Raw genomic sequence first — 23,577 nt, forward strand, 5'->3', positions numbered from 1 at the left:
GGGATTGATTCCTCTCGTCTGCGCTGGGTGGAAGTAATGCTCCTCCTGGGGAAGGTTGTGGCTTAAAACTAATAGGTGAAAAAAATGACAAGTTTTGCGCCAGGATGTCTTATTTTTTTTTTAAACTTCCTTCGCTGCCAGCGCTTCTGCGGTTTGAAACAATAACTTTCCACCCACAATGCTGGGACAATTAAGTTCCTACTGGCCCACACCCACCTTCATTTACACCTGCACCGCAGCGGAGGACGCTGGAGCAGAAAGTAAACAAGGAGTCCACGTGCTCTTCATTAAATAGGTCTTTGTGTGTTGTGTGCTAGATTAAAACACGTGACGTTATTGTCAGGCTTTTTTGCCAAAAAAAAAAAAAGTTGTAACTTTGGATTGAGTGGATGTCGATGTTTGCTGAATTAGCTTTGCCCACATTGTCCTTCATGTCAAGCAAACTTTGAAAACTGCTTGCACGATGAATGAGACCAGCAGCTGGGACCATATGGTGTTTCTGTGGTTTGGCGGTTCAGTGACCAATGGTGAAAACACAAGATTGGTTAGTCCATTAGTGTGATTTCCTCTCAGTGTAGAACATTTAATGGGCCCCAAAAAATCTCTGTCCACCTCGGAAACAAACTTTGAGAGAGGCTGCCTTTAATCTTTGGTGATTTGCATTATCCTTTGTTTAGACGAGACCACTTATTCCTCTACATATAGCTGCACCTGATCTCACTGTTTACTTTGATTTTCTTTTGTTGTGATGCTGGAACATTTCTCGCAGCAACCTCAGAAGATCAAAGTGGACTAAATTAGACATGTAAACACTGTTTGATGGAACTTAATTAAAAAAGTTGCAGTTAAGGTTATCCTGCTCGAATCCGTTCAGTCCTAATGAGTGAATAAATTCATATTGTGAAGAAATAGGTTTATTTGTGAATTCTGCTGGGACTTTGTTCTTGAGAGGAAACATAACACAACTATTTGTTTGGGAGAAATTGCATAGGGGTTCTGTTTTTTAAATTACTGTACATACCTGTTTGAAAACTTGTTTTAACTTATGTAAAGTCCTTCTAGCAGTCGTTTATATGGACTGCTGATAATAATTGAATGTACACTGAATACTAAAACATGTGAATGAGATAAAGCGGTTCACACTGCTGTCTGCTACTGTACATCCTTATATTTTTTTTTTTGCTGATGTTGGACAATCCACTGCATTCTCTGTTTTACCCTGTGTTAACTTAATTAATTCATAGTCATGTAAATTGTGTTTCAATAACAACAAATGAAAGGCTCTGAGTCCTAAAAGGACAGTTTGACAAAGATCAGAGAAGCTCATGTTGTGTGACTCACCTCTCGTGGTTTTTCATTATCCTTGAGATTTGGATTTTATCTGCAGTCTTTGAGATTTCCACCACCGAGATACTGAAAAATTACACTTTGATGACAAATTGGATGCACTCAGAAGAAATACAATATCTTTTAAGAGGACTATATTGATTATAATTACCAGGCCCATACATCATCTCTTTTCTTCATTCTTCCCGAGGGCTCTATGCTTCATTCAACTTTAAGTAACACTTGATACTTTGTTTTAGTCTGCACATATCACGTTGCCCGTTTCCTTAGCTTTTATGCATCCGTGTACTGTTTGCATTAGTGCAGCAGATTAGCATGCTGACTTGCTTGCTTTTTTTTATTTTTATTTATGCACTACAAATATCAGTTTTATTAACATTTTTAGGTCACACCATTATCTTCTCCTTGTGTTAAAATAATCTAAGTGTAAGAATAAAATGAAGTAATGTATTGTGTTTATTTATTTATAAGCTAATTTGGTTTATGGGCCACTTTGGCTTTGGTGCCAAAAGCACCAAACTTCCCAGACTGTGTTACAGTAAACAATATAAAAAAACAATGAGGATGATGTAATGCGGTCTACATATGCATAGTGTTCCAGTCAAAACACATTTACTGTACTTTACCTTTGGTAATTACTAGATTCACACTGAAATGGCACAGCTGCAGGTCATGGCAGATCTTCACAAAAGAGAGTTTTTGGCAGTGAGGGAGCAGGAGCATGGCTACAGTCAGTGGCGCCGCTGGCAGTTATGGGCCCTGTGAATAAATGTGAGGTTGGGCCCTGCAATTTAGAAGCAATACTGACCACTGCTGATTATCTTAGCATGTTGGTGTAGTAAGATACAGTGTGATGGTAATATCAAGGTTGTGAGTTCAAATCTAGCTGCAGGACTACCAACTGTTTTTGTTTTAATGACAACGCATCAGTATTCAGTCAATATTTATATCAATATATTTCACATTCAATAGTGAAACAAACATCTTTGTCGTTTTACCATCCGCTCGTTTTGAAGCATTACGTGACTGGGGGGGCGGAGGCAGCTTGATCCTCAGGTGCACTGAGAAGCCCCCCCTGCTAGGATTGCTCAGGAATGCTAAACAAAGAGTTTGACATATAAAAACTCCTACAGCCGCTGGATTATTAACTAAACTTGAGGCTTTTACTTCTAGAGGACCCTTGTGTGAAAATCTAGTTTTAGAGCGTTTATTGCTTCTGTTGATATTATGCCTCCGTGGTGCATATTGCTAAATGAATTAGTATTTAATCAAATTAGCACAAGCTGATTGGTGCACGGAAAACGTGGGGCCAGGTTGGCTCCTTGCACAGGAGGACTGGTTGGTTTCTGGAGGTTTGGACAAAATATAATTAATCTGCTGTGTGTGTGTGTGTGTGTGTGTGTGTGTGTGTGTGTGTGTGTGTGTGTGTGTGTGTGTGTGTGTGTGTGTGTGTGTGTGTGTGTGTGTGTGTGTGTGCGTGCGTGTGTGTGTATTTGTGTATGCTTACATATGCAATACACAGAGTGGTAGGAACAGGGTCAGCAGGGGTCAACTGCTCATTTCGCTCTAGGGCCCCCTGAAGGGCTGGAGTCAGCTATGAAAACAGCCCAATGATAAATATGCAAAATAGCGGAAAGAAAAAAGAGAAGTGTGGGACATACCAACCCACAATATCCATATCTCGAAATCCAGAACACAAGTCGGCGTTTTATATTCACATGCAGCAAAGTTTGTTTGTAATTGAGGGCATCTCTGTCAGGCAATGGTAATTACAATCTCTGGCACAGCCACCGGTCTGCCTTCGCAAATCTGGCGCATATCAGCAGGGAACAACAAGTGCAAGGTTGTCACCCGAGGGACATTCCCAATACTTGACAAAAGTGAGAAGATAATTTGCTTTACTGTTCAGTTCGGCAACCTCTGTCAGACCCGCAGCCATACAAAGCGGTGGGAGCCCCGAGCGCAGGGAGCACCGGGATTGACTACAAATGAGCACGCTGACCTGCCGGGGTCGCACGTTCCACAAAACAATTTGTGCTATCATTTAGCCTGAAATATCAGTCTGTAAAATGTGTTCCTCGCCCGATTTTCCGCTAATGGGTCGTGTGCATGAAGATCGCAGCCTTCAGGTTTGCCATCGTCTCCAAAATGTACAAGTCTGGGAGAGGCGGATGCACGGTTAGGTCCCAACGTGGAACCCGTTGGATGAGACTTGGGATGTTCCTGACATCAAATAAAATTTGAAATTCGAATGCGTTTGACAAGAATCCGTATTGTTTATGCCACAGGAACATTATCGCTGTCCCGTAGCCGCTATAGGCTTCATGTACAGGCGAAGACGGTTGGGAGATTTTTGTGCCTTTGAGTTCAGCGAGGCGCAGTCGGTAATTGATACGATCAACAGCTTTTGTTATTTATGAGAAACCTCAGTATCAGATGAAGGCGAACAAAAGTCTAATCTTTCGACAAGATTAACAAAGAGGAGACAATGTCAGAAAGAAAGGGGGAAAAAAAAGAAAGGAGAATAAAATAAAGGCAAGAAAGGGGGGAAATTGCATTATATCTAATCTCCTTTGCTCATGAAAAAAATGTAATAAATAACAAGAGCAGATGAGTATTACTGTAACTCTACATTCCTGTTTACATCCCAGACTAATTAATATAATGAAGGCCTTTCTCATGCAAAACTTTTATCTCTGGGAGCACACTGTGGGAATAATAAATCAGGATTAATACACAATCGTCTCCGAGCTTAGTTTTTTCTCTTTGATAACGCATAGATAATGACTGACAGCAGATTAGGCCGCATCAATCTAATGACAATGTATTATTTAAGATACGTATCTTGAATGATGACACACCGAGTGATAGCTGCAGCTCTCGGAATAATCGCGAGCCTAATCTAAAGCCCAGTCAGCGTGACGGGGCCGCGACGCGCTCAGTCCTCCCGTCGGCCCCATCCTTCTGAAAGTTCTCCCGACTTCCTAATGCCAAACTGATAAAGCCACTTTCTCGCGACAGTATATTTTCTGAAAACTGCTTTTTTAGGCATGAAAGGTAGCCTTCAACATCAATAAGGTTTTCTAGCCGAGGAAAAGCTGCAGGAAAGGGGGAAATAAAAGAGATAAGCGTTTGACTTTTCTCTTTTTTTCCCCTCCTCCCTGTCGATGTGTTTTTGTATATTCGTGCTGTTTTTTTAGGGGGGCGCGGGTTCAGTTTACAGCTGTAATATTAGAATGTTGAGTCAAGTGGGTTAAAAGTCATTTTCTTTCCTCCTTCCGCAGCAGGAGGAAAAACAAGACTTTTATAGCATCCGAGGAGCTGAGGGCCAGAATATTCTAGGTGACTAAGTGAGGAACAGCATGGGAAATCTAACGCTACGGGGCTGCTTCTGATGACGCATCAGTCTGCCACAAGCGCCTTTTAAGCGCTCGGCTCAGATTCCGTTGCTGGATACGATTGTGTGACTCTCAAGGCTTTCTAGGAGCTGTTTCGTGATGAAATGTTGCAGTTTAATCACGCGGCGTCTCTCCGCTTTCAGTCGCGCTCTTCGCTTTCTCTGGTGAGAACAAACAGGACACCGAGCGACACCCACAAATTCATGACAGGGGGCACTGGCAACTGCTTCGTAACGGGCGGCAGCAGTTTTATGCTCAAATGCATCGAGTAAAACAATAAAACAAGGTTCCTAAGGGGAGATGGTTTGATTTTCACAAACTCCCCCCTAAGAAATACATTATACACAAACCTACACATCCACAAGAATAAATTGGCTTCTGCAAAATTTAGTGCAACTTTAAAAAAAAACAAAAACGGTTACTTCTCATAAGAAAGCCACAACAATTCAGCAGTATTTATAAAAATATATTTCACAAAGTAGGAAACAATACAGGGTATCTTAGATTACAGTACAGGGAGTAAATAATTGAACATACACATTTATAAGCATTAAAGCACAGTAGAAAATATGATCTGCATGTAGGACTATTCAATATATATTGTTTAGTCTACCGAGAACTGCCATAATACTGTATCAGTACAAACTGAGTATGCACGCAGCTGTAGTGCCATTGAACTTCTCATTATGTGCAAGAGCTAACGTGCAGAGACAAAACCTACCACCTCATTGAAAGCTAATGACATTAGCAGTAACTCTATGTACAGTACAAGTCTTTTTTTATTGATATCATACAGTGTAAGCACAATATGCACATGGTCTGTATCTTTTGTCTTACGTGGGCTAACGTTTCCTAAATGAGATTTTGCATCCAGGATTCAATTGGATCATTGTGCTCAGATGGTCACTGGCGGTAACTCGGAATATATTGTGTTTCTACATAGATTTAGCACGTGTCATTCTCATAGTCCCCAACTTTTTAGACCATCCGGATTGTTACGTTAGCGTCCAGCTCTGGTTTCACCTGCTTACATCTAGTCAGCAACTGCGGTAAATTCATGGTACAGTATAGTTTGGCTATTATGGAACAGTGTTCAAGTGGTTGGAGAAAAGAAAAAGAAACATTTGAATGTGAACTCATCTAAACACACTCACTTTAAAATTGTCAGCACAGAAAGGAATGAATCAGGAACAGATATACAAAAACTCAGAACAGTAATGAAGAATCGACAACGTCTCTTGTCAAAAAACAGTAGATTACAATTGTATTTAACGTTGCTTCTGTAAAAAGAAGGCCTCAGAGTTTCTACATTTCTCTTTTTTATCTTCGCTCCAGTCTTTTATAGGCTAGTAACACAGTAGCGTGTAAATACAAAGAGTTGTATAAAGCAAGCCTTTTCCGGGCTTTAGATAGTTTATAAATGTGGCCACCAGAGTACATATCAAATGATAACAAATTCACCTTAAAGCCAATACTCGTTTGTCTTTTTGCCTTTTTCAAATCATACATACATTCATCGTTGTAATGTAGACCATATATTGCTTTTTCGTTGTCAGCCTGCTTCACATCGTCCATGTGACACGAGAGTCCGTCTGCGGCAGTCCGGCCCGCCGCCCGCGGAGCACGGCGTCCGCCTGGAGATCCGGCCGATCCGCCGCTTCCCGTCGATGGGTAACCACCAGCAGTCCCAGGGCTTTCACTGCTACCAGCAGTCACAGCAAATGACTAACACCCAAAATACTGCTAGACACTCCACAACGGAATCTAAGTTACACTCCACAAGTATCATAGATCTCCTAATAAAGACATTGTTTGGCTCAACAAGTACAATGCGCCTGACGTAGTGGATGACGACTGCTATACCTCACTCTAAGAAGAATACAAAAAGGTGGCCTCCCTTATACTTAACTTTTTTTTTCTTTTTAAACACCGGTTTCTAAAAGCCAGCAAACCCCCTAGCATTTAATACACAAGTATGTGAACAGAAGAAAAAAATATGAAAGGTCTTTTTTCCTAACAGACCAAGGGTCAGGTCTCGCGGTCGCTCTCGCCCACCGAGTAGAGCTCCCCAAGTCTTCTGAAGCGCGGGCCCCATTCTCTGAGATAGTCATAGTTCTGGTCCGAGTCTGACGACGCTGTCTCCAGTGAGCTGAGGGAGCCAGCGATGGACCCCCGTCCCTCGTATCCATAGATCTGGATGGAGTCATAGGGCGGGGCCGTGGGATCGTTGTCGGCCTCGTGCAGTCGGACGTTGATGAATTCGTCCACGTCCACGCCGTTGGGGCCCGAGTGCTGGCCCGCCCGGGGCATGAACTGCAGGTCGGGCTTGATGTCCTTGCGCGGCAAGTAACCGTTGATGCCGTCTGGATTCTGCAGCGTGGCGATGTCGAAGGCCTCCGTGTCCTCCTCGCCTCCCCCTTCGTCATCGTAACGGATGATATTCTCCCTCACGTCCTCGTCGTCCTTAATAATCAGCGGCTCGTTTTTATGTCTCCTCAGGGTCACAAATAGAACTACTATTACTGTCAGAAAGAAAGAGAAGAAATGGGAGGGCAACACAGAGAGGAAGAAGTCTAGGTCAAGCTTTGACAAGTGGATTCTTCTGTCGGTGCAAGTTAGATCATTCGCAAAGGTCAGATTCTAGAAGTTTTCATCTACATTTTTTACACCAGCTCAAGGTAAGAGTAATGCAGGGAAATAGAAAAAAAGAAACACCTCACCTAAGAGCAGTATAATGCAGGCCAGGATGGCTATGAGCGCTCCCATACTCAGGCCGATGGGCAGGACGTAGGCCTCCACGTTGCAGGACTGGACGATGCCCTCCTTGCTGCAGCCGCACACCCGGATGGTCAGAGTGTTGGTGCTGCTCATCGGTGGATTCCCGTTGTCCGTCACGATGATTGGCAGGAAATACATCTCCTGCTTCTGTCGTCGGAAGGTATCGTGCTTGGCTAGAACGCTGATTGAATTGTCTGTCAGAGGAAGGTAAAGCCAGAGATGGTTCTTTTAAAATTTTTTTTTTGATTCCCTTTTTATTTCTTTTTTGCAAAAAAATGTGTGAAAAAGCCATTATTATTCATAGTGGCGACAGACTGAAGTTCTATTATTAAATTGTGTGAAGATCAGTGCAGCATGAGGGTAAACTAATTTCACATCAGTCGTCACTGGACCTTTTTTTTTTTTTGGCGTTCTCACATTCCAGGGCTGCAGATGGATTTCAGCCACCTTTCTTCCTCTTGACAGTCCAGTTGGGGAATTCTAAAGGAAGGCAGCACCCCCCTCCCCCTCCTCCCGCGTCCTCTCCCAGCTCCACCATATCCCCCCCTAAGGTTTGAACACTGAAGAAATGAAGGGACCACGGCGGGCGACACCGACTTAGAAGATGGCACATGTCGACCCAGAAAGGTGCCAGCTGCTCTTTGATGACACTTCTGTGAAGCTGTCTGCTCATTAGCCGGCTCTCCTCACCGCGCGCAGATTATCAAACGCTTGCATTCCCATATGAATCTACTCCCGCTGATCTTATGGGAAACGTGCGAGACTTTCTGATAGTGTAACCTTTGCCTTTCGCCGTCTGAGCGGGAGCTGGGGGGCTTGGGGATCTGGCGACACGTGCGCTATAGAGAGAACGAAGCGTCCCCCCGTCGACAGGGCAAACTTAATCAAACGATGGAATGCTTCGTGATGGAATTATTTGCTCCACACAATCTGTAATTGATGTGAACATATGCTCAGGTTTATTTTCTCACGAGTGTCACCGCGACGCTTCGCGGGCGCCGCCGCGTCGCGCTCCATTTGGATCACTCAGCAGTTCATAGGCTCGACTATACTTTTGTGAACCACGAGGTCTTGTTCTTATACACGGGTCATCTTTATTTTCTTGGCACCCGTTGATGGTAAAAATAGAAGCGAACATCTCTGCCCGTCAGGTCATCCACAGGAGGAGTCTGCTCCTCAAAGAGGAAGACAGCTGTGCCGATAACCTTCAAACAGGCTGAACTCACCGCCGTTGCAAGTGGTTTTTTTTTTTGGCTTTTGTTTTTATAAAGAATCTTTTATATATTGGGCAATATTAGCAGTGTTTAATCTAGCGACGGATGGATCCTGATGAAAACACAACGTACAATGAACTATTAATCATCGCCATAACAAAAGCAGAAGCTCATTTGAATTAAGGTTCTGCTATAAATAACTTAATATGTAGGAGGCTCCAAGTGACAGTAGTGACAGCAGAAGTGACACCAGCCATCTAAAAACGTCCTGAACCTGTGAAGTCGCATAAGATTATGTGAGAAGCTACATAACACTGACGACTGCTAAAGCAGCGGGACATGAATGCTTTATAATGACAAAGGACTCGGATAAGCTAAAGACGCGGCGGTATCGGTGCTGGTCCAGTTTTGTCTAGGCTGTTGTTACGGTGACAGCGTTCCTCTGCCTGCTGATGTTAGTGTGCAGCGCTGTTGTTCAAATGCATTATGAAAATGGTGCCGTGTTTTATCCCACAACACAGACATGAATTAATTCTTCCTGTCTCACTTATTTATAATACATTCAACCTGCTAGACACTTATCAGAGAGCGCTGTAACTGCTGCAGTCCAAATGAAATCTTGAAAAATCCCTTTTCACAGTCACAGATTTTACTGTATCGCTTAAAGGGGGGAAGAGGAGTCTTTTTCTTTTTTAGAAATTGGAGCTTGGCTCTGGTTGGTAAAGCTCGGGGTACACGATGACTGAAATCTCGCCTGGCTGGGCCCTCACAGAGGCAAGCTTGCATAAGTAGATGATAAACGTGGCTTACAAAGGGAGGTTCTTATTAAAGAAGACGCTCAGTGACAATTACAGCGCCGACTTCGAATCTCGCACCAGACAGTTCCAAAAGTCGTCCAATTTGAAATGCCGATAAAAATCCAGCTCCACTATGAAGATGTGAGAATCTTCAGGGTTTGCGTGTTGCTTGCTGTGAGTCGGGAAAGACCATCAGTAAATTCAATCTGAAGACAATATGAAGAAGACTAGAGACGACGTGGACTTTGCTGTCTGTAGCAGTGTTAAAATAAAGTTATGAACTGTAAACTGACTATTTGTAAAAGAAGAGTTTCCAAACACTCTATACAACAACGCTCTGGTAGCATCTCAACAGAGTTCAATGCTGCTTTGTTTGCAGCCTCACTTCCTGAGCAGCGTCGTCAGTGCTGGATATCTTGCACACAGCTGGTCACAACCCATTTTCCCCACTGTGGGCAACCCCTAACCTCTCCACTACGCAATCCCTACAATTAGATTCATCATCGTAAACAAAAGCAGCGCACAGAGGCATACAGGAGCCCGACGCTCTCCACTGGAGTGTCTCCCGCAGCTGCGCGTTCGGATAGAAATAGTCGCTCGAGTGCTTACGATACCGGGGCGATGTGCTTTGTTTCTCTGCTCGGAATTAGCAGGACCGCGGGTAAGTGGTGGGTGCTGCATGCAAAACATATGCCGCGACGTATATGTCCTCAGATTCAGGTGAGTGGGGGGAGGTGGTGGTGGTGGTGGGGGGGGTTCTGGGCCTGTTTGAAGTGGAGCAGAGCTGCGTCTAAACTGGCGAAACATTTCTAGAGGGGGTTTTATCTCTTACATCATCTTAAGAAACTATTAAATCTCCTCTTAACAAAAAGCCAGGGTTCAGGAACTTGCATATATTCGACACTTTAATGTTGATCCACAGCTGAGGCTGAGTATTTAGCAGTGAGTCTGAGACTGTTAAATAGCTCCTTGGGTTTTCTAGCTGGAATTTTCCACATACGTGAAAAAGAAAAATTAACAGTATTTTTTTTAAATCTAAGATGCATGAAGATACAAATCCAAAGCTATTTTCCCTCGTTTGCGTAATTATTACTTTACTTTTTCTCCACCTTTCTTCTAATGTACCTGTTCTAATGTATTTTTTTTTCCAAATCAAAAGATGGTTAGATGACCTGATTTTTATGGACTCTTCTTCCATTAGGCAGCAGTTGCAGTAAGTAAGCCTGCAGCCCCTGCATGGAAACAGAAGGCTAGTGCCATATGAAGAATTTTTTGCCCCGAGCTGAAAACATTACACAACATCACCGTGAACACAGCCTGCTCAGAGCCAGCTATGGAGGGGATTGCTGGGGAAGAGGAACTGAATAAAGACGGGAGAAACAGCAAATAAACCAATCGGCGTATTTAGCAAATAAATTTCGCACCATCTGCCACGCTGCAACAGCTCCTAGGAAGTCACCCTACATTGAGCTGCGAGACTACCAGGAAAAGCCATTTGGATGCCATTCATTTAGTTTCCCTCAAAACGCACTGGGGAGTAAAAAAGAAGCTGGTGTCCAGACAATTTCACATCTGCTAATTGTGAGCTACGCTGATCCACCAGATTTCGTCTCCAGGGCGGCGAGCACGCCGTGGGTTAGAGATTAGACTGGAAAGCCATTGGAGAAATACACAGAAACTTCAGTGGCCTCCGTCTCCGTTCGTCTCCCACCTTGATTGTTTTTGATGGTGAAATTCGGATTGTTGAGCATCTCCGGGACCAGGCGATAGTCAAAGTAGTGTCCCTGGATGGGGTCGTCTTTGTCCACGGCGCTGACAGTCTGGATCACCTGTGTGGAGAACACGCAGGCATGAACCTATAGAAGCTATAGAGAGGAGGGCTGAGAGCCATTAGAGCAGACAGCCTATTCATTACAGTGTTTTTGCCACTGCAGATTGCTTCAGTGTAATACTGGCTGGATCACACCTGATGAAATATATACCCTATTCATTCCTGCAGCTTGAGATTATTATCAATGAGGTCCTGTCTAGCCTGGCACACTTTCAGGCTCCCAGCTCTATCTGTTAATCTGTCATCATAGGTCTTATCATGCTGTATGTCTTTATGATTGATTGGAAATTAGAATTCAGGCCCTGCAGGACAGTTTCCCTTTCTTCCGTTCACTTTTTTCTACGCCTTTCAATAAGGCTCCCCATTGTATGTATGCGGGTTCAGTGAATAGGGTCGACTGATGAGAAGGAGAATGCTAAGTACTTGTCCAGGATTTTTGGCTTGGGGAAGCATTGTGCCATCTGGATGAGGACATGAAAGAAAGTCTTGAATTATGATCCACTCTGATCAATCCTGACTGCTCTCATTTCCCCTTTGCTCCACTCGCACTGTGTCAGGGGAGGACTGTTGCAGGGAAAAAGAGCCGCACTCCTTCCTCTGTAGTGAAATAAATAGGCTATAATTCACTGTGGCCGATCATTAGAAGGGAGGGAAAGAGGGAGAAATAAAGGCAGAGGGAGAAGGAAAGTGATAGATCACCAGTTTGATGAATGAGCCACTTCATTCCTTACCTGTCCAGGTTTTCCATTTTCGCACAGAAAGGCCTCATATTCGGTGGCGAATTCAGGAGCGTTATCGTTAATGTCCATTACTCTGATGGCCACGATTGCCCTCGATACCTGACTGTGATTTTCTAATATGCAGTTATAGATAGATAGATAGATAGATAGATAGATAGATAGATAGATAGATAGATAGATAGATAGATAGATAGATAGATAGATAGATAGATAGATCGATCGCCTAGATAGATCGCTCGCTAGCTCGCTACCCCGTCTCCTCGTCGCTCGCACGCTCGCTCGCTCGCTCCTCGCATCGCTCCCATAATAGCTCGATCGATCGACTAGCTCCTCGCTCATAGATAGATAGATAGATAGATAGATAGATAGATAGATAGAAAAGGAAACAAAAGAGAAGAAAAACAATGAGGTACATACAAATCTAGGAGACAAAAAACGAGGTTACACATGAAATCCCAGGTAAATTCTGTAACCTAGTTTTAATTTCCTTTATTTTCCATCTTCATTTCTCCCTCAATTTCCTGAGCCAATGGGAGGACAGATGATAAGCCACATCAATCTAGGTTTCAGCTGGTTTCAGCAATGCAAAACAGGATTCTAGGCAACAGAAAGAAAAAAAAGTCCCATTCAAAGTGCTTTTGAAAATCCCCTGTACACGGCAATGTTTAAAACATGAGGGTTAAAATATGCATTTTAATGAGTCATTGGTAACTGAAGCCTAAAAAGACAATAAAAGGCAGTTTAATTAGATTAGATTTTGATTGGAATTATTCATCACTCGTAATTGACAGTCCCTTTCGAGTGGCCCAGAGAACGGCTGTATTTATTAATAAGTGGTGCAAATGCCAACTTTTAAAGCAATTATCTATTAACGTGGCCCCGAGAGGACTCAGTCACTGGCCAATAGCAAGTATTGTTTTTCTTTTTATCAAAGTTTTGGTTTCTTAATCCTATTTAAACAGATTGAACTGTTCAGACTGCTAAAACAAGGCTTGTGTGGTAATTACACTAAAACCAAATGCTTTAAAGGCACCATCAGAAAATACTAATAAATCATCCGCAAGTGTACTCATTAATCAATCTGACAGAATCTATCTAAAGCTTGCTAACATTCGCCATCGTTTGGCCAGCGTGAGCTGCCGAGTGGAGCTGTGGAGAACCTGAACTTGGCTGGATTTTATTAATGATGTGTTCAGCATTTCGTTTGTTTCGTTTAAGGAAAGCTTGAAAAGTCTGGTTTCCATTACTGCATGGGCTTAAATTAATTATGAATTACAAAAAAAAAACAAAAACTGCCACACAAGAATAACACAATGTAGACATATTAAGCCGTCTAGAACTAGAGTCTTCCTCTTTGTTCTATTTCCTTGTTCTTCCTCTATGTTTTGAATGAAACCTAAACACGGAGCAACGGACGGAAGGACCCGTGAATTCAAAGCCTCCAGTGGTCCAGGACACGAGTTGAGAAGCAGGTAAACAGCCAGACAAGTGGAAATTGACAGTCTGATAGACAGTGATAGATGGATTGGGGCATAAGGAGAGAGGGAGACAGAGACCCCCCCCCCCACCACCCCCCTTCAACAGAAGCGACTTTCCCCAGCAGCAGACAGGGAATAGAATCTGATTAGTCAGATGTCAACTGGTGCGAGGCAGCAGAACGCGCCTCCGTTTGGGTGGCAAATGGCATCAGGATAGAAGTGGGAACACATCCATTCCTCTTCACGCCAGAGAAGACCCCCCCCCCCCCCCCCCCTCCCCGCCCGTGAAGAATAGCAAAACTGCCATATTTTATTTTGGCAAATTCCTATTAGGTGTTCTCAGAGATGCCACTATCTCGAAGCGCAGTTACTTTGCCAGGAGGCACGGAAACTCGTTTTAAATGTATGGGTGCAAGACATGACAAGGCAAGCGGCTTATCAAATGAGACACATTCAATTCCTCCACCGGGGCTGCTATAATGGCGGGATTTGTCTGTGCTGCACGGCCAAAACATTATGACAGTGTTTGGGCTTTCATTTATTCTGACAATTAATGTGTGTTTCCTTTGATTAAGGAGGGGGAAAAAAGGGACAGATAGAGGATGAGACAGAGGGAGATAGAGCGGAAGAGGACAGGGAAAAAAAAAAGTTACAAGCTGTGTAAATTTCTATTCCAATAGCTTTAAGGGGTACATTAAGCTTTATCACAACATACAGCCCCCCTGAAACAATCTGTATGCAAATAAAGCCTTACATATGGTTTGAGCTGTTTGTAGCTCTGCCGGCAAGATTTTCTACGTAGTCAGTGAGTTTTGCGCTTCGCAGATGTTCTTTAATCTGTAATGGATGCTGGCGTTGGAGCAATCCACTCTGGAGCATGTCTTTAAAACTGTTTATTTGATACGTCTTAATGTTCTCGCACTTCCACAAATTGACTACTGAGCTGTTTAATTCAATCAAAACTCAGCAAATTAACGTATTTAATGCCTCCGTGGACTCAAATGCTAATTGTTTGTGCCATACCCTCAGAGCGATTAGCAGCGCCGCGTTACAAAGCGCCGTACTGTTCAACAGAGGATTGTGCGTAGCAGGTCAATGATTCCTTTGACTCGGCCCGACCTCCGAAGCCGAGGAGAGAGAGACGGCGCCGGCGTCGCCGCGCGGCTCTTTCGGCCTCGCGTGCCGATGAATGTCAAACAGGGGCATTGGGATTCATGGCGGCGCGCGAGCTCAGCGGGAGGAAGCCAGAGTCAGGACAGGTCACTTACTGACTTCTGTAGCGGTTACTGTGATGTTGTGCCACATGTCTGTCTCGCGGTCCAGCGCCTTCGCCAGGGTGATCTTCCCGTCGTCGAAGTTGATGTTGAACTGCCTCTCCATGTCCGTGTGCCGATCAATGGAGTACCTGCAGGAGTGCATTTAGCACATTTTAGGCCATAACTCAAAAAGTCACCATCATCCATCAAGAGGAACCTGTAGATTCCTTCCCATTATAGCGGTAGGATATCAATAATTATTGTCTGAGGAATAATTAAAGCCTTTGCATGAACAGCGTCTGAGATGCCCTTATCTTCATCACGGCAGCCTCCTGCTAAAAGAGGCCATTAGTACTTATGTTGGGTTAAGTGATGGGGTGTTGTTTACCCAGTTTGGGTTCTGTCAACATTCAATGGCTCCCAGAGGCTTAGCATTAATGAGTTAGGACGGCAGTGTGTCACAAACAAGGTAAAACAACACAAGGGTGATGGATGTAACGGAGACGGGCCCATGACCCGCTTGTTTATGAGTGACCTTGAACCATTGTAGCGAATACAGTTGTTTTATCTCTAATCGAGTCGCCTCATTTAGCCTCGTATCCTTTCCCGGCTCTGTTCCTCTGTGACCTCGCCTCTGACACACTGACTTCTTCAGACGGTCTTTAAAAAAAACACAGTGGCAAGACATTAAGCTAAAAAAAAAAAAAAAAAAATCCAGCAGCGGGTGTGAAATTGGAATGCACATAAAAGAGAATTTTCCGATGCCACTTGAAGCTGTGAAATCGCTCTTTCATGTTGTAACGCGCGCGCCGCCAATTCTTGGGACGAGCCCACACAGAACCGACTGAAAAAGAATCTGTCATTATGGGTCATCTTTGGTTTCGCACGTTTCATTTGCCATTATGTGTGACTGTCATAAACATCCTACTCACCCAAAACACAAGGCCGCCGTGATTCACATGAGCTAATTACAAGTATTTCCATACCTCCAGGACAAAGTGTCCCTGTTCCTTTTTCTCACTGTCTCACTCTTACTAACAGTCAGAAAGTATTTTTTTTTCTCTTCTGTATCCAGCTGGGTCTCAAGCTCTTCCTAATCCAATCCCCCTATCCAATTTTTTCCACACCCCCTTCCCCAGACAGACATCCCTCAGCCACCAGGCGCCCGGCTCACCCCTCTCCACCCCCCACCCCCCAACCCTGGGTCCTGTACCATCTCGCCGAGGAACCCGCTCATCCCTATCAGCACGGACCTGTTGGCAGCAGCCCCGGAGTATTTATATGACAAAGAGCGGATGGAGGGAGGAAGGGTACGGAGAGACGGAAGGAGGAGTGGAGAGGGAAAAAGGCAAAGACAAAGTCACAACAACAACTATTTATATGAAGGAGCATGCTGCTTATACAAGAATGGTAGGGAATGAAATAAATAAAGCACTGGCCCAGATTCCAATTGTTGGGAAGATGTACCGAGCCGTGACATTTCCATTTTTGAGATGAAATGGTGTAAAATCCTCTAGACGCCGGGCTGGGAGAGGTCCATGAGGACCCCCCCCCCCCCTCACCACTACCCCCCCCTCCCCCCTTTTCTCTCCTGCCCTGCAGACGCAGAGCACTTTCAAGACAGGCAGACAGCAGCAAACCACCTGGGAGCAGCCTCTCTGCCGTAGACTGAGTGGATCGCAGTCAAACTCTGACAGGCTCACGTGGAAGCGGGGAGACAGACCCTGAAATGTTCTGCCACCTGTCACTCAAACTGACAACGCGATGTGAAGAGAATTAAAAGCAAATGAAAAATATATATATATATATATGGAGCATTATACGTGCGCGTGACGCAGGGAGCGCGTCCGTCGACGGCGCTCACGGCCTTTAAACAGCGCGACGCTGACCCCAGTCTGGCGGTTAAGCGTTGCACAGAGAGATTTCATAGCACAGTAGCTGTCTAACGACTGATGCAACAGACAGCCAGAGATATCCAGCCTCTGTCTTCAGCAAACATAACAACACTCAAGGAAAATCAGAACGCACCAGTGGCTGCACCTCCGCAGAGCACGCAACGCATCTCTAACGGTCGCAATCAGCCAGATTGTTCTTCCGTTTTGCATTCATGTACATGTTTTGGTTTATTAATGGCACACACACACACACACACACACACACACACACACACACACACACACACACACACACACACACACACACACACACATCGCCTGTCAATCAAACAACAGGACCTGGATGCTTTCTCTGCTTGAGTTTGTGCAGGTGACAGTCCTGTGTCTCTTTAGCCACAGGAACCACCCAGTGATTTTTCTCCTCCGTCACATAAAGTGTGTCAAACTATTTCCTCCGCTTAAGACGTATCAGATGCCGGGCGGCCGCCGTTAAAGCCGTTCATGAATCAACACCGCGCTCGTTGTGGCAGCTCGTCTGCTGCCAGGGAACAGCCCGCGCTGCTCCCGAGGCCGTCGAACGAGATCCGCATCGTGATCACGAGCGCCTGAGAATGATTGATTCTACGAGCAAAACACAGAGGAGCTCAGGTTTTATAGATTAATGTCAGTAAAAGGCGCTCACATGACGTCTGAGTTAAGTCACGTAACCCAAAAATCGTCCTGAATAAAACTAGTTTTGCTTAAACAGAGCTTTTCCAAAATATCCCCTAGTGGCCAAACTGCAGAACTGCAATTTCCCTTCCTGATGTGATGCACACTGGCTCCACGCTTTGACCCCGTTTCCAATTTCTAAGAAATTCTACCAAACCCATTATCTAGACAAAGACGTCTGGGTTGCTTTTTACAGACAATGTTTATACACTAGTTTCTTCTTGTTGCTGGTTCCCCCATCTGTCCTCTATTTCTGCCAAGCGGCAAAGAATGCTGCATTTTAGTGACCAGACATGCTGAACTTTTGTGTTTCTTGATGTCCCAGCACAAACCTTGTTCATTGATGGCATTTACTGCCGTGTCAAATGAATCTGTAGAGTCTGAGATTAAAAGAAATGCATGATAAATTGCAACTTGTACTGTATTAGTAGTAGTAGTAGTATTAGTGAGGATGAGCCTTTATTTCTCTGCTTTAAGAACTAAGACCAGTAAACCTGATTCTAAACACATCACTATGACCCCTGCAATAACACAGCAAGCACGTGGGTGCTAACATCAGCCATAGACATGATAGTGCTGCTGCCTTTTAGCCACTACAGAAATATGTTACTTTAAACTATTTTACACACTCATGTACGTGAACGGTGGGTCGTACAGACAATGGGAGCACGTGAAAATTCGATTGTTTCAGTGCCTGAAGGCAGGAGGCAAAAAGATGGAGAGCAAATGCTTTTCCCCCTCTCCGAACAACATGCCTGTGTGACATTCCTGCTTCTTATTAGGTCAGTAAATCCACGGGGACAATCACAGATGTAGGACTAATTTTTGCCGTCCCTCGAATGCTGACCAGTCGCGTTTCCGTGCGTCTTATGGCCGTGTACTGCTGCAGTGTAGGTGCTCCTAGCGTGGTGATGGTTTTATTAGCGCTCCGCATCAGAAACAACTGCTTGGCAACAGAAAGTCTGCGCCTCCCTGACTTCACATTCAAGCTCATTTCGGAGCCGTCTCCTTTACACGTCTGTTTGTATTACTGTGTGCAGCATATCAGCTGTCAGCGCCGCTAAAACAAAAGAAAAGCCTGCAGAAAGAAACAATCTACGGAGATTCCATTACATTCCTGCAATTTAGCTCCACAATAAGATGAAGAAAAGAAAACACAGGCGGAATTGTAAAGCGAAACCTTATTTACACAAGACGGAGTTCGGCGCCGTCTGTCACAGTATCAACATTTTGGAATAAAATACATCCGCCGCCACTGGATTCTATGAAATCCAGCAGTTCGTGTCAGGCAGCTATGGTGACTGCCAGATGTCACATTGCTTTTTATGTGTGATCAGTCAGGTAGAAAATGACAGAGCACAGGCTCCGGAGAGAAGCAATACTGACGGAGCATTTCATGGAGTGCACCTGAAACGTTGTTGGTTGGGTGCATTAAGTACAGCTAAGGGCTTGTTTGTCTCCTGAGTGCAGAGGACACAGCAGCCCACCAGAGCATTCGGCCCCTGAGTGCTTCAGACTCAGACTGGTTCGGTCTGGTCTGGATGCAGGCGCTGGTGGGGGTGGGCTTCTGACAAAGAGAGCGGCTCTAATCAGCCTGCTCGACCCGAGAGCCCGTTCAGACGGCGCCGCAGAGCGTTTACCGCGCCGCCGCCGGTTTACTCTGTTACTAATAATCAAATGGCTCAGACGCAGTTCATTTTATGATTAACACAGCATTGATCATGGGCTTTACCAGTCAATCAGATCCTATGTGCTACCACTAATACAGTTTCATCGCTGTTGAATTGTTATTTTATTTCAATTATTTCAGGGTGACATGTAAAAATATATATAGAAGTATGATTGAAATGTGAAGTGGAAATATTTTTTTTGGCCCAAACTTTGTGTGTTTTAACAAAATACATTTCCTTTCCATTTCATGATCAGTAGCTTTACAGGAAGTGCAAGGGCATTAATGCAGCACTTCATTTATTCCTTTGTACTTCTGAGTATAAGACCGAATGTCTGAGCCTGAGCGTGAATCAAAAAAAATTTGAGAACATTTTATAAAAGTCTCATTGATTGGCATGTGTGTGTGTGTGTTTTTTTTTATTTTTTTTGGTTCCACAGTCCCACAAAGCCCTCAAGCAACAATCCATTGTGAAAAATAATAAGTTCCTCCGGTATTAAATGACTGATTAAACACATAATGAACACCGTGAGTCAAAGCCACTGACCTTTGGACAAAGCGAAAGAAGGAGCGGCAGCGTTATCTCCAAATCACCCGCTGCACCGCAGTGGCCGCCTGCGCCTCAGTGGTGAACTGTGTCATGCTCAAAAATTTAACAAGTGCCGAGACAGGATGTTGATATGTGGACAAGTCAGGTAGCATCAAAAGTGTGAAGCCATCGTGTCAGCGGGGGGCTTCCATCTGCATTTATTCATTATGTAGTCACTTACTCCTTACTAAAGGAGGAAATAACAAGGAAGTTGTCAAACAGCACGCTATTAACAAGGCACATAATGCTGAGGAAGATGCTATTTTGAGATTTTTAAATTTAATGATACGTTCGACTTATAGAGTTAATTTGACAAGCTGTCTTTCCGTCTCTCTCTCTCAATCACCGTCAAAAACACACACTGTCATTGACTGACACAGGAGCCCCGTGACAGGAAAATAAGGACAGGGTGAGGCGAAATGTGTTATTATACAGGAAATATACTTCTCCTTTACCAGGGCAAGGACACCATGGCACCGCAGGGTTCAATCCATCCAGTTAATATCATCACTAAACATGCGGATGCCGCCGCAAAAAGGGGGGAAGAAATGGAAACGATAGTAGCAAGAAGCCACCGTGTTCTGTAGCTTCAGCCAATCTACGGAGCCCAGGCCGCAATTACACACAACCTGTTGAGTGTTGTCCCGGGAATGTGGTCAGCAAGTCGCAGGAGAATTAATGAAATGCCAAGATGGAGGGAAAGAAATTGCCTGTATAACCTCCCCTCAAGGTGCCCTTGTGGTATTTCCGAGAATAAGTCACGCGGGCGGAGGCAGATCGCACGTCGCGAGACAAAGTTTTTCTGCACATCTGTGGAAATAAGTGCAACTATTGAGCTGCTTCCTCCCTGTCAAAGACACTTCCACAGCTTCCAAAGGTCACAAGCATGAAGAGATTTAATTGCATGCCTCACTGTCAGCTCTTTTATTAAAACAACTCATTATAGTCTGAAAAGACTCATTTGTTAACCTTATTCTCTCCATCACATCTGGAAGTTGAACTAAAGCGCTTTTCCCAGCTCTGAACAGCGGCAGTGAAGTTATTGTTGCTCCCACGTGACCGGATCCACTCCCGTACCTGACCAGGCTCCCGCTGGAGTCCGGATCCCTGGCGGTGACGGTCCCGATGACCGTGTTGATGGGCGCGTTCTCGTTCACCTCCAGCAGGTACAAGGGTTTGGAGAAGACCGGCGGCTCGTCGGCGTCCTCCACCACCACCTTCACCGTGGCCGTGTCTTTGAACGGCCCGCCGCTGCTCAGCTCCGAGCGGATGTTGGTGGCCTCCACTTTCAGAGTGTAGGCGCGCTTGCTCTCGTAGTCCAACGGCTGAAACAAAGAGCAGAAGGGTTTTTTTTTTTTAAAGTTGTTAACAACCAAGTGGTGGAGAATACCTTCTAACACATCAGGTTGAACAACACCAACGTGTCACCAACTCCCACGGGCACTATTCATATCTCATCTCGACAGTTGTGGTGCCCCACTAACAAGACCGCTAGCGTGCGCCAATGTTAATGCGGCAGCACGGCTCATTCAGCCACCGAAGGACGCGTCACGCCTGGATTCCGGGTTTGTCTTCCAAAGCTCTGACACTCGCCCGCAGAGTGGTCAACGCAGCGCAGTGGCAACGCGCCCGCCTCAACACCTCCGTCCAGATGTGCGATTTCTCCCTCCAGCTGTGGCCCGCCAGCAAATGGCACCTGCTTCTCTCAAGCTCAGCGCTGTTGATACAGAGGCCGGCGAGCATTGAAAACTTATGTAGATGCCTGGAAGCCGTCGAACGCAGGCATTAGTAAGCGGGTGGTAGAAAGACATGGTCATTATGGGATGTACAGTACTGTAGCAGGACAAATACCATCTGTGGGGTCTGTCTGCTTCAGCAAACACAATGACTGTGATCATCGTTTTGATTCAAATCACAAATAGGTCGATGAACCTGAAGATTTGTTCCTGTCACATAAATCTGCCTGTTACGCAGCCGATTATTATAGTTTTCATACTGTCATATTATCTACAGTAGCTCAGAGAAAGAGTCAACACTATTAACAAAAGGTATAATTTCTTCAAAAGGGGAATACAAATGTTTTTCAGCGGGACGTGTTGTGTGTGACTGACACATCTGTTTAATCCCTGTTTTCACTTGTTATACAGCATTTCCTCTACAGATGGCTCATCATTAATATTTAAAAGGAAGAGGAGAGTCACAATTTTACTCTCTTGGCATCTCTGAGGACGCCCCAGACTGTCACAATTTCATTCGGAATCACCTCTGGTCGCTTTGATACTGCTAAAATAATGGGATCAAGTCACTTCCACGCTCCATAACCGGGATTTATAGGGAAATCAAAACGGGGCCTTGCCGCTTGAGGGGACGGGAGCCGGCTTGTGGCGAGAGGAGGGCTACGAGGAGGGAGCTGAACAAAGCGAGAAATGTATTCAGTTGGAGGAGGAGGAAGAGAGAGAAAGTGTCCCTGAGGTCAGACGGGGCCAGTGCTGAGAGCTCTTGGGGGAGAGCAGGCGCAGAGTCCAATTGTGAGACAGTAGCAGCGGCCAAGGGGACGGAGAAGGCGACCCGGAGCTTTGACTTTAGCGCTCTCACACTCCTGGCATCAAGACACTAGTAGCAGACCGAAGCCCCCGAAGCCTCTCAAAGCCCCACTCCTCCACGCTTGAAGATCTTATTTGGAACACTTTCATTATTAACCTCCCCCACTTCTCCTCCTTCCACATCTCCTCGCTGCTGACACCCAAACACCACTCGTCCTTTCCCTCCTTTCTGTTCTTCTAATCCTACACTCTGTGCTGAGGAAGTGCATAGTGTGGCTAGTCCTCGAGCCAGCAGACTTTAATTCGGAGGCCGGTCGGAGAGCAGGAGGCTGTGCGAGGATGTGGCTGGGTGGTCAAAATGATTAGGAGGAAATGGAGAAAGTGGGGAAGGGAGTTTTAATATGAAGCCATTTAAGCGCTTTAAACATTGGGTTCCAGTAACTGCCTGATACTGGCATGTGCTCCGACACCAAAACAATTAGCTCAAAGGCGCTAAAGGAGGGTCACGGAGGGACTGATGCTAAATACACGCGCATTGGTCCGATCTGTGCAGTTGTAAATCGAACGCAGTCACCTTCACGTGACTGTTAAAGGCATTTTTTACGCCGCGCCCCAGTTGTGGCCCGCCACCGCCGGCTCGCCTTGCCCCGCGATATCCCAGTATTATTCCCACGTGGCAGCGTGTAGAAACAACTCATTATGTTCGTTTCCAGTGTCCTAAAAGGGAGAGGAAAGGGGAGGGGGGAGGTCTCTCGCTGCTGCCGGCATATTTAATTATATCAAATCTACTCGACTGGTTTAAGGAAAACAGTGGTAAACAGCTTCAGTGATTAGGCCAGTTAGGGTTCATTAAAATAATTTTCAATATCAATTATGGAATCAAATAAAGCATCTAAGCCAGCTGTTTTAATCCAGTATAATGTTCCAGCTATTGAATCAAAATACAGAATTTTTCAAATTATTAATTCAATAAGCACACGGCCGTGTGACCGAGGAACGCGGGGCTTTGGATGTTATTAGTATTCCTGGTGCTACTTTCACACAGCTACTGCTGATTATTAGAAGCTTTGTGAGCGCTAAAGGAAATGGGTTCAGATTCGAAATGCACCTGCATGTTGCGTACATCGGTTATCGCCACGACAACGCCGCGTCCCGCCGCCCCGTTCTCCGGTCTCGCCCGTGCGTTAGCGTCGAATCAGTGTGCGCGCACGGGCCTTTTAGAGACTTCAAAGATCAGCATGGCTGCAGGGGTGAAAGCTCAGCAGCCCACTAACATCCCCTGACAGGCCTGGGGGCTGGCAGATAAAAAGCTTAAAACCCAAACAGCAAAG

General features: G+C 45.1%; 1 protein-coding gene across 2 annotated transcripts in view; it reads right to left on the reverse strand.

The window, feature by feature from the left end:
* Window positions 1-5,198: 5,198 nt before the first annotated feature.
* cdh8 (cadherin 8) overlaps window positions 5,199-23,577 on the reverse strand; it is a 78,632-nt gene continuing 60,253 nt past the window's right edge. Inside the window, exons 7-12 of one of the 2 annotated variants that reach the window (XM_029145499.3) lie at window positions 20,781-21,028; window positions 14,852-14,988; window positions 12,097-12,218; window positions 11,246-11,363; window positions 7,466-7,717; window positions 5,199-7,261 (exon numbers count right to left, since the gene is read on the reverse strand). In XM_029145499.3, the coding sequence (XP_029001332.1) occupies window positions 6,774-7,261; window positions 7,466-7,717; window positions 11,246-11,363; window positions 12,097-12,218; window positions 14,852-14,988; window positions 20,781-21,028 (1,365 nt within the window). In that variant the 3' untranslated portion in view covers window positions 5,199-6,773. Of the gene's footprint in view, window positions 7,268-7,465; window positions 7,718-11,245; window positions 11,364-12,096; window positions 12,219-14,851; window positions 14,989-20,780; window positions 21,029-23,577 lie in introns of both variants that reach the window. The other variant, XM_029145497.3, reaches the window with a different exon arrangement.

Source organism: Betta splendens, chromosome 3, assembly GCF_900634795.4.
Source record: "Betta splendens chromosome 3, fBetSpl5.4, whole genome shotgun sequence".
In the NCBI taxonomy this organism is placed as follows: Eukaryota; Metazoa; Chordata; class Actinopteri; order Anabantiformes; family Osphronemidae; genus Betta; species Betta splendens.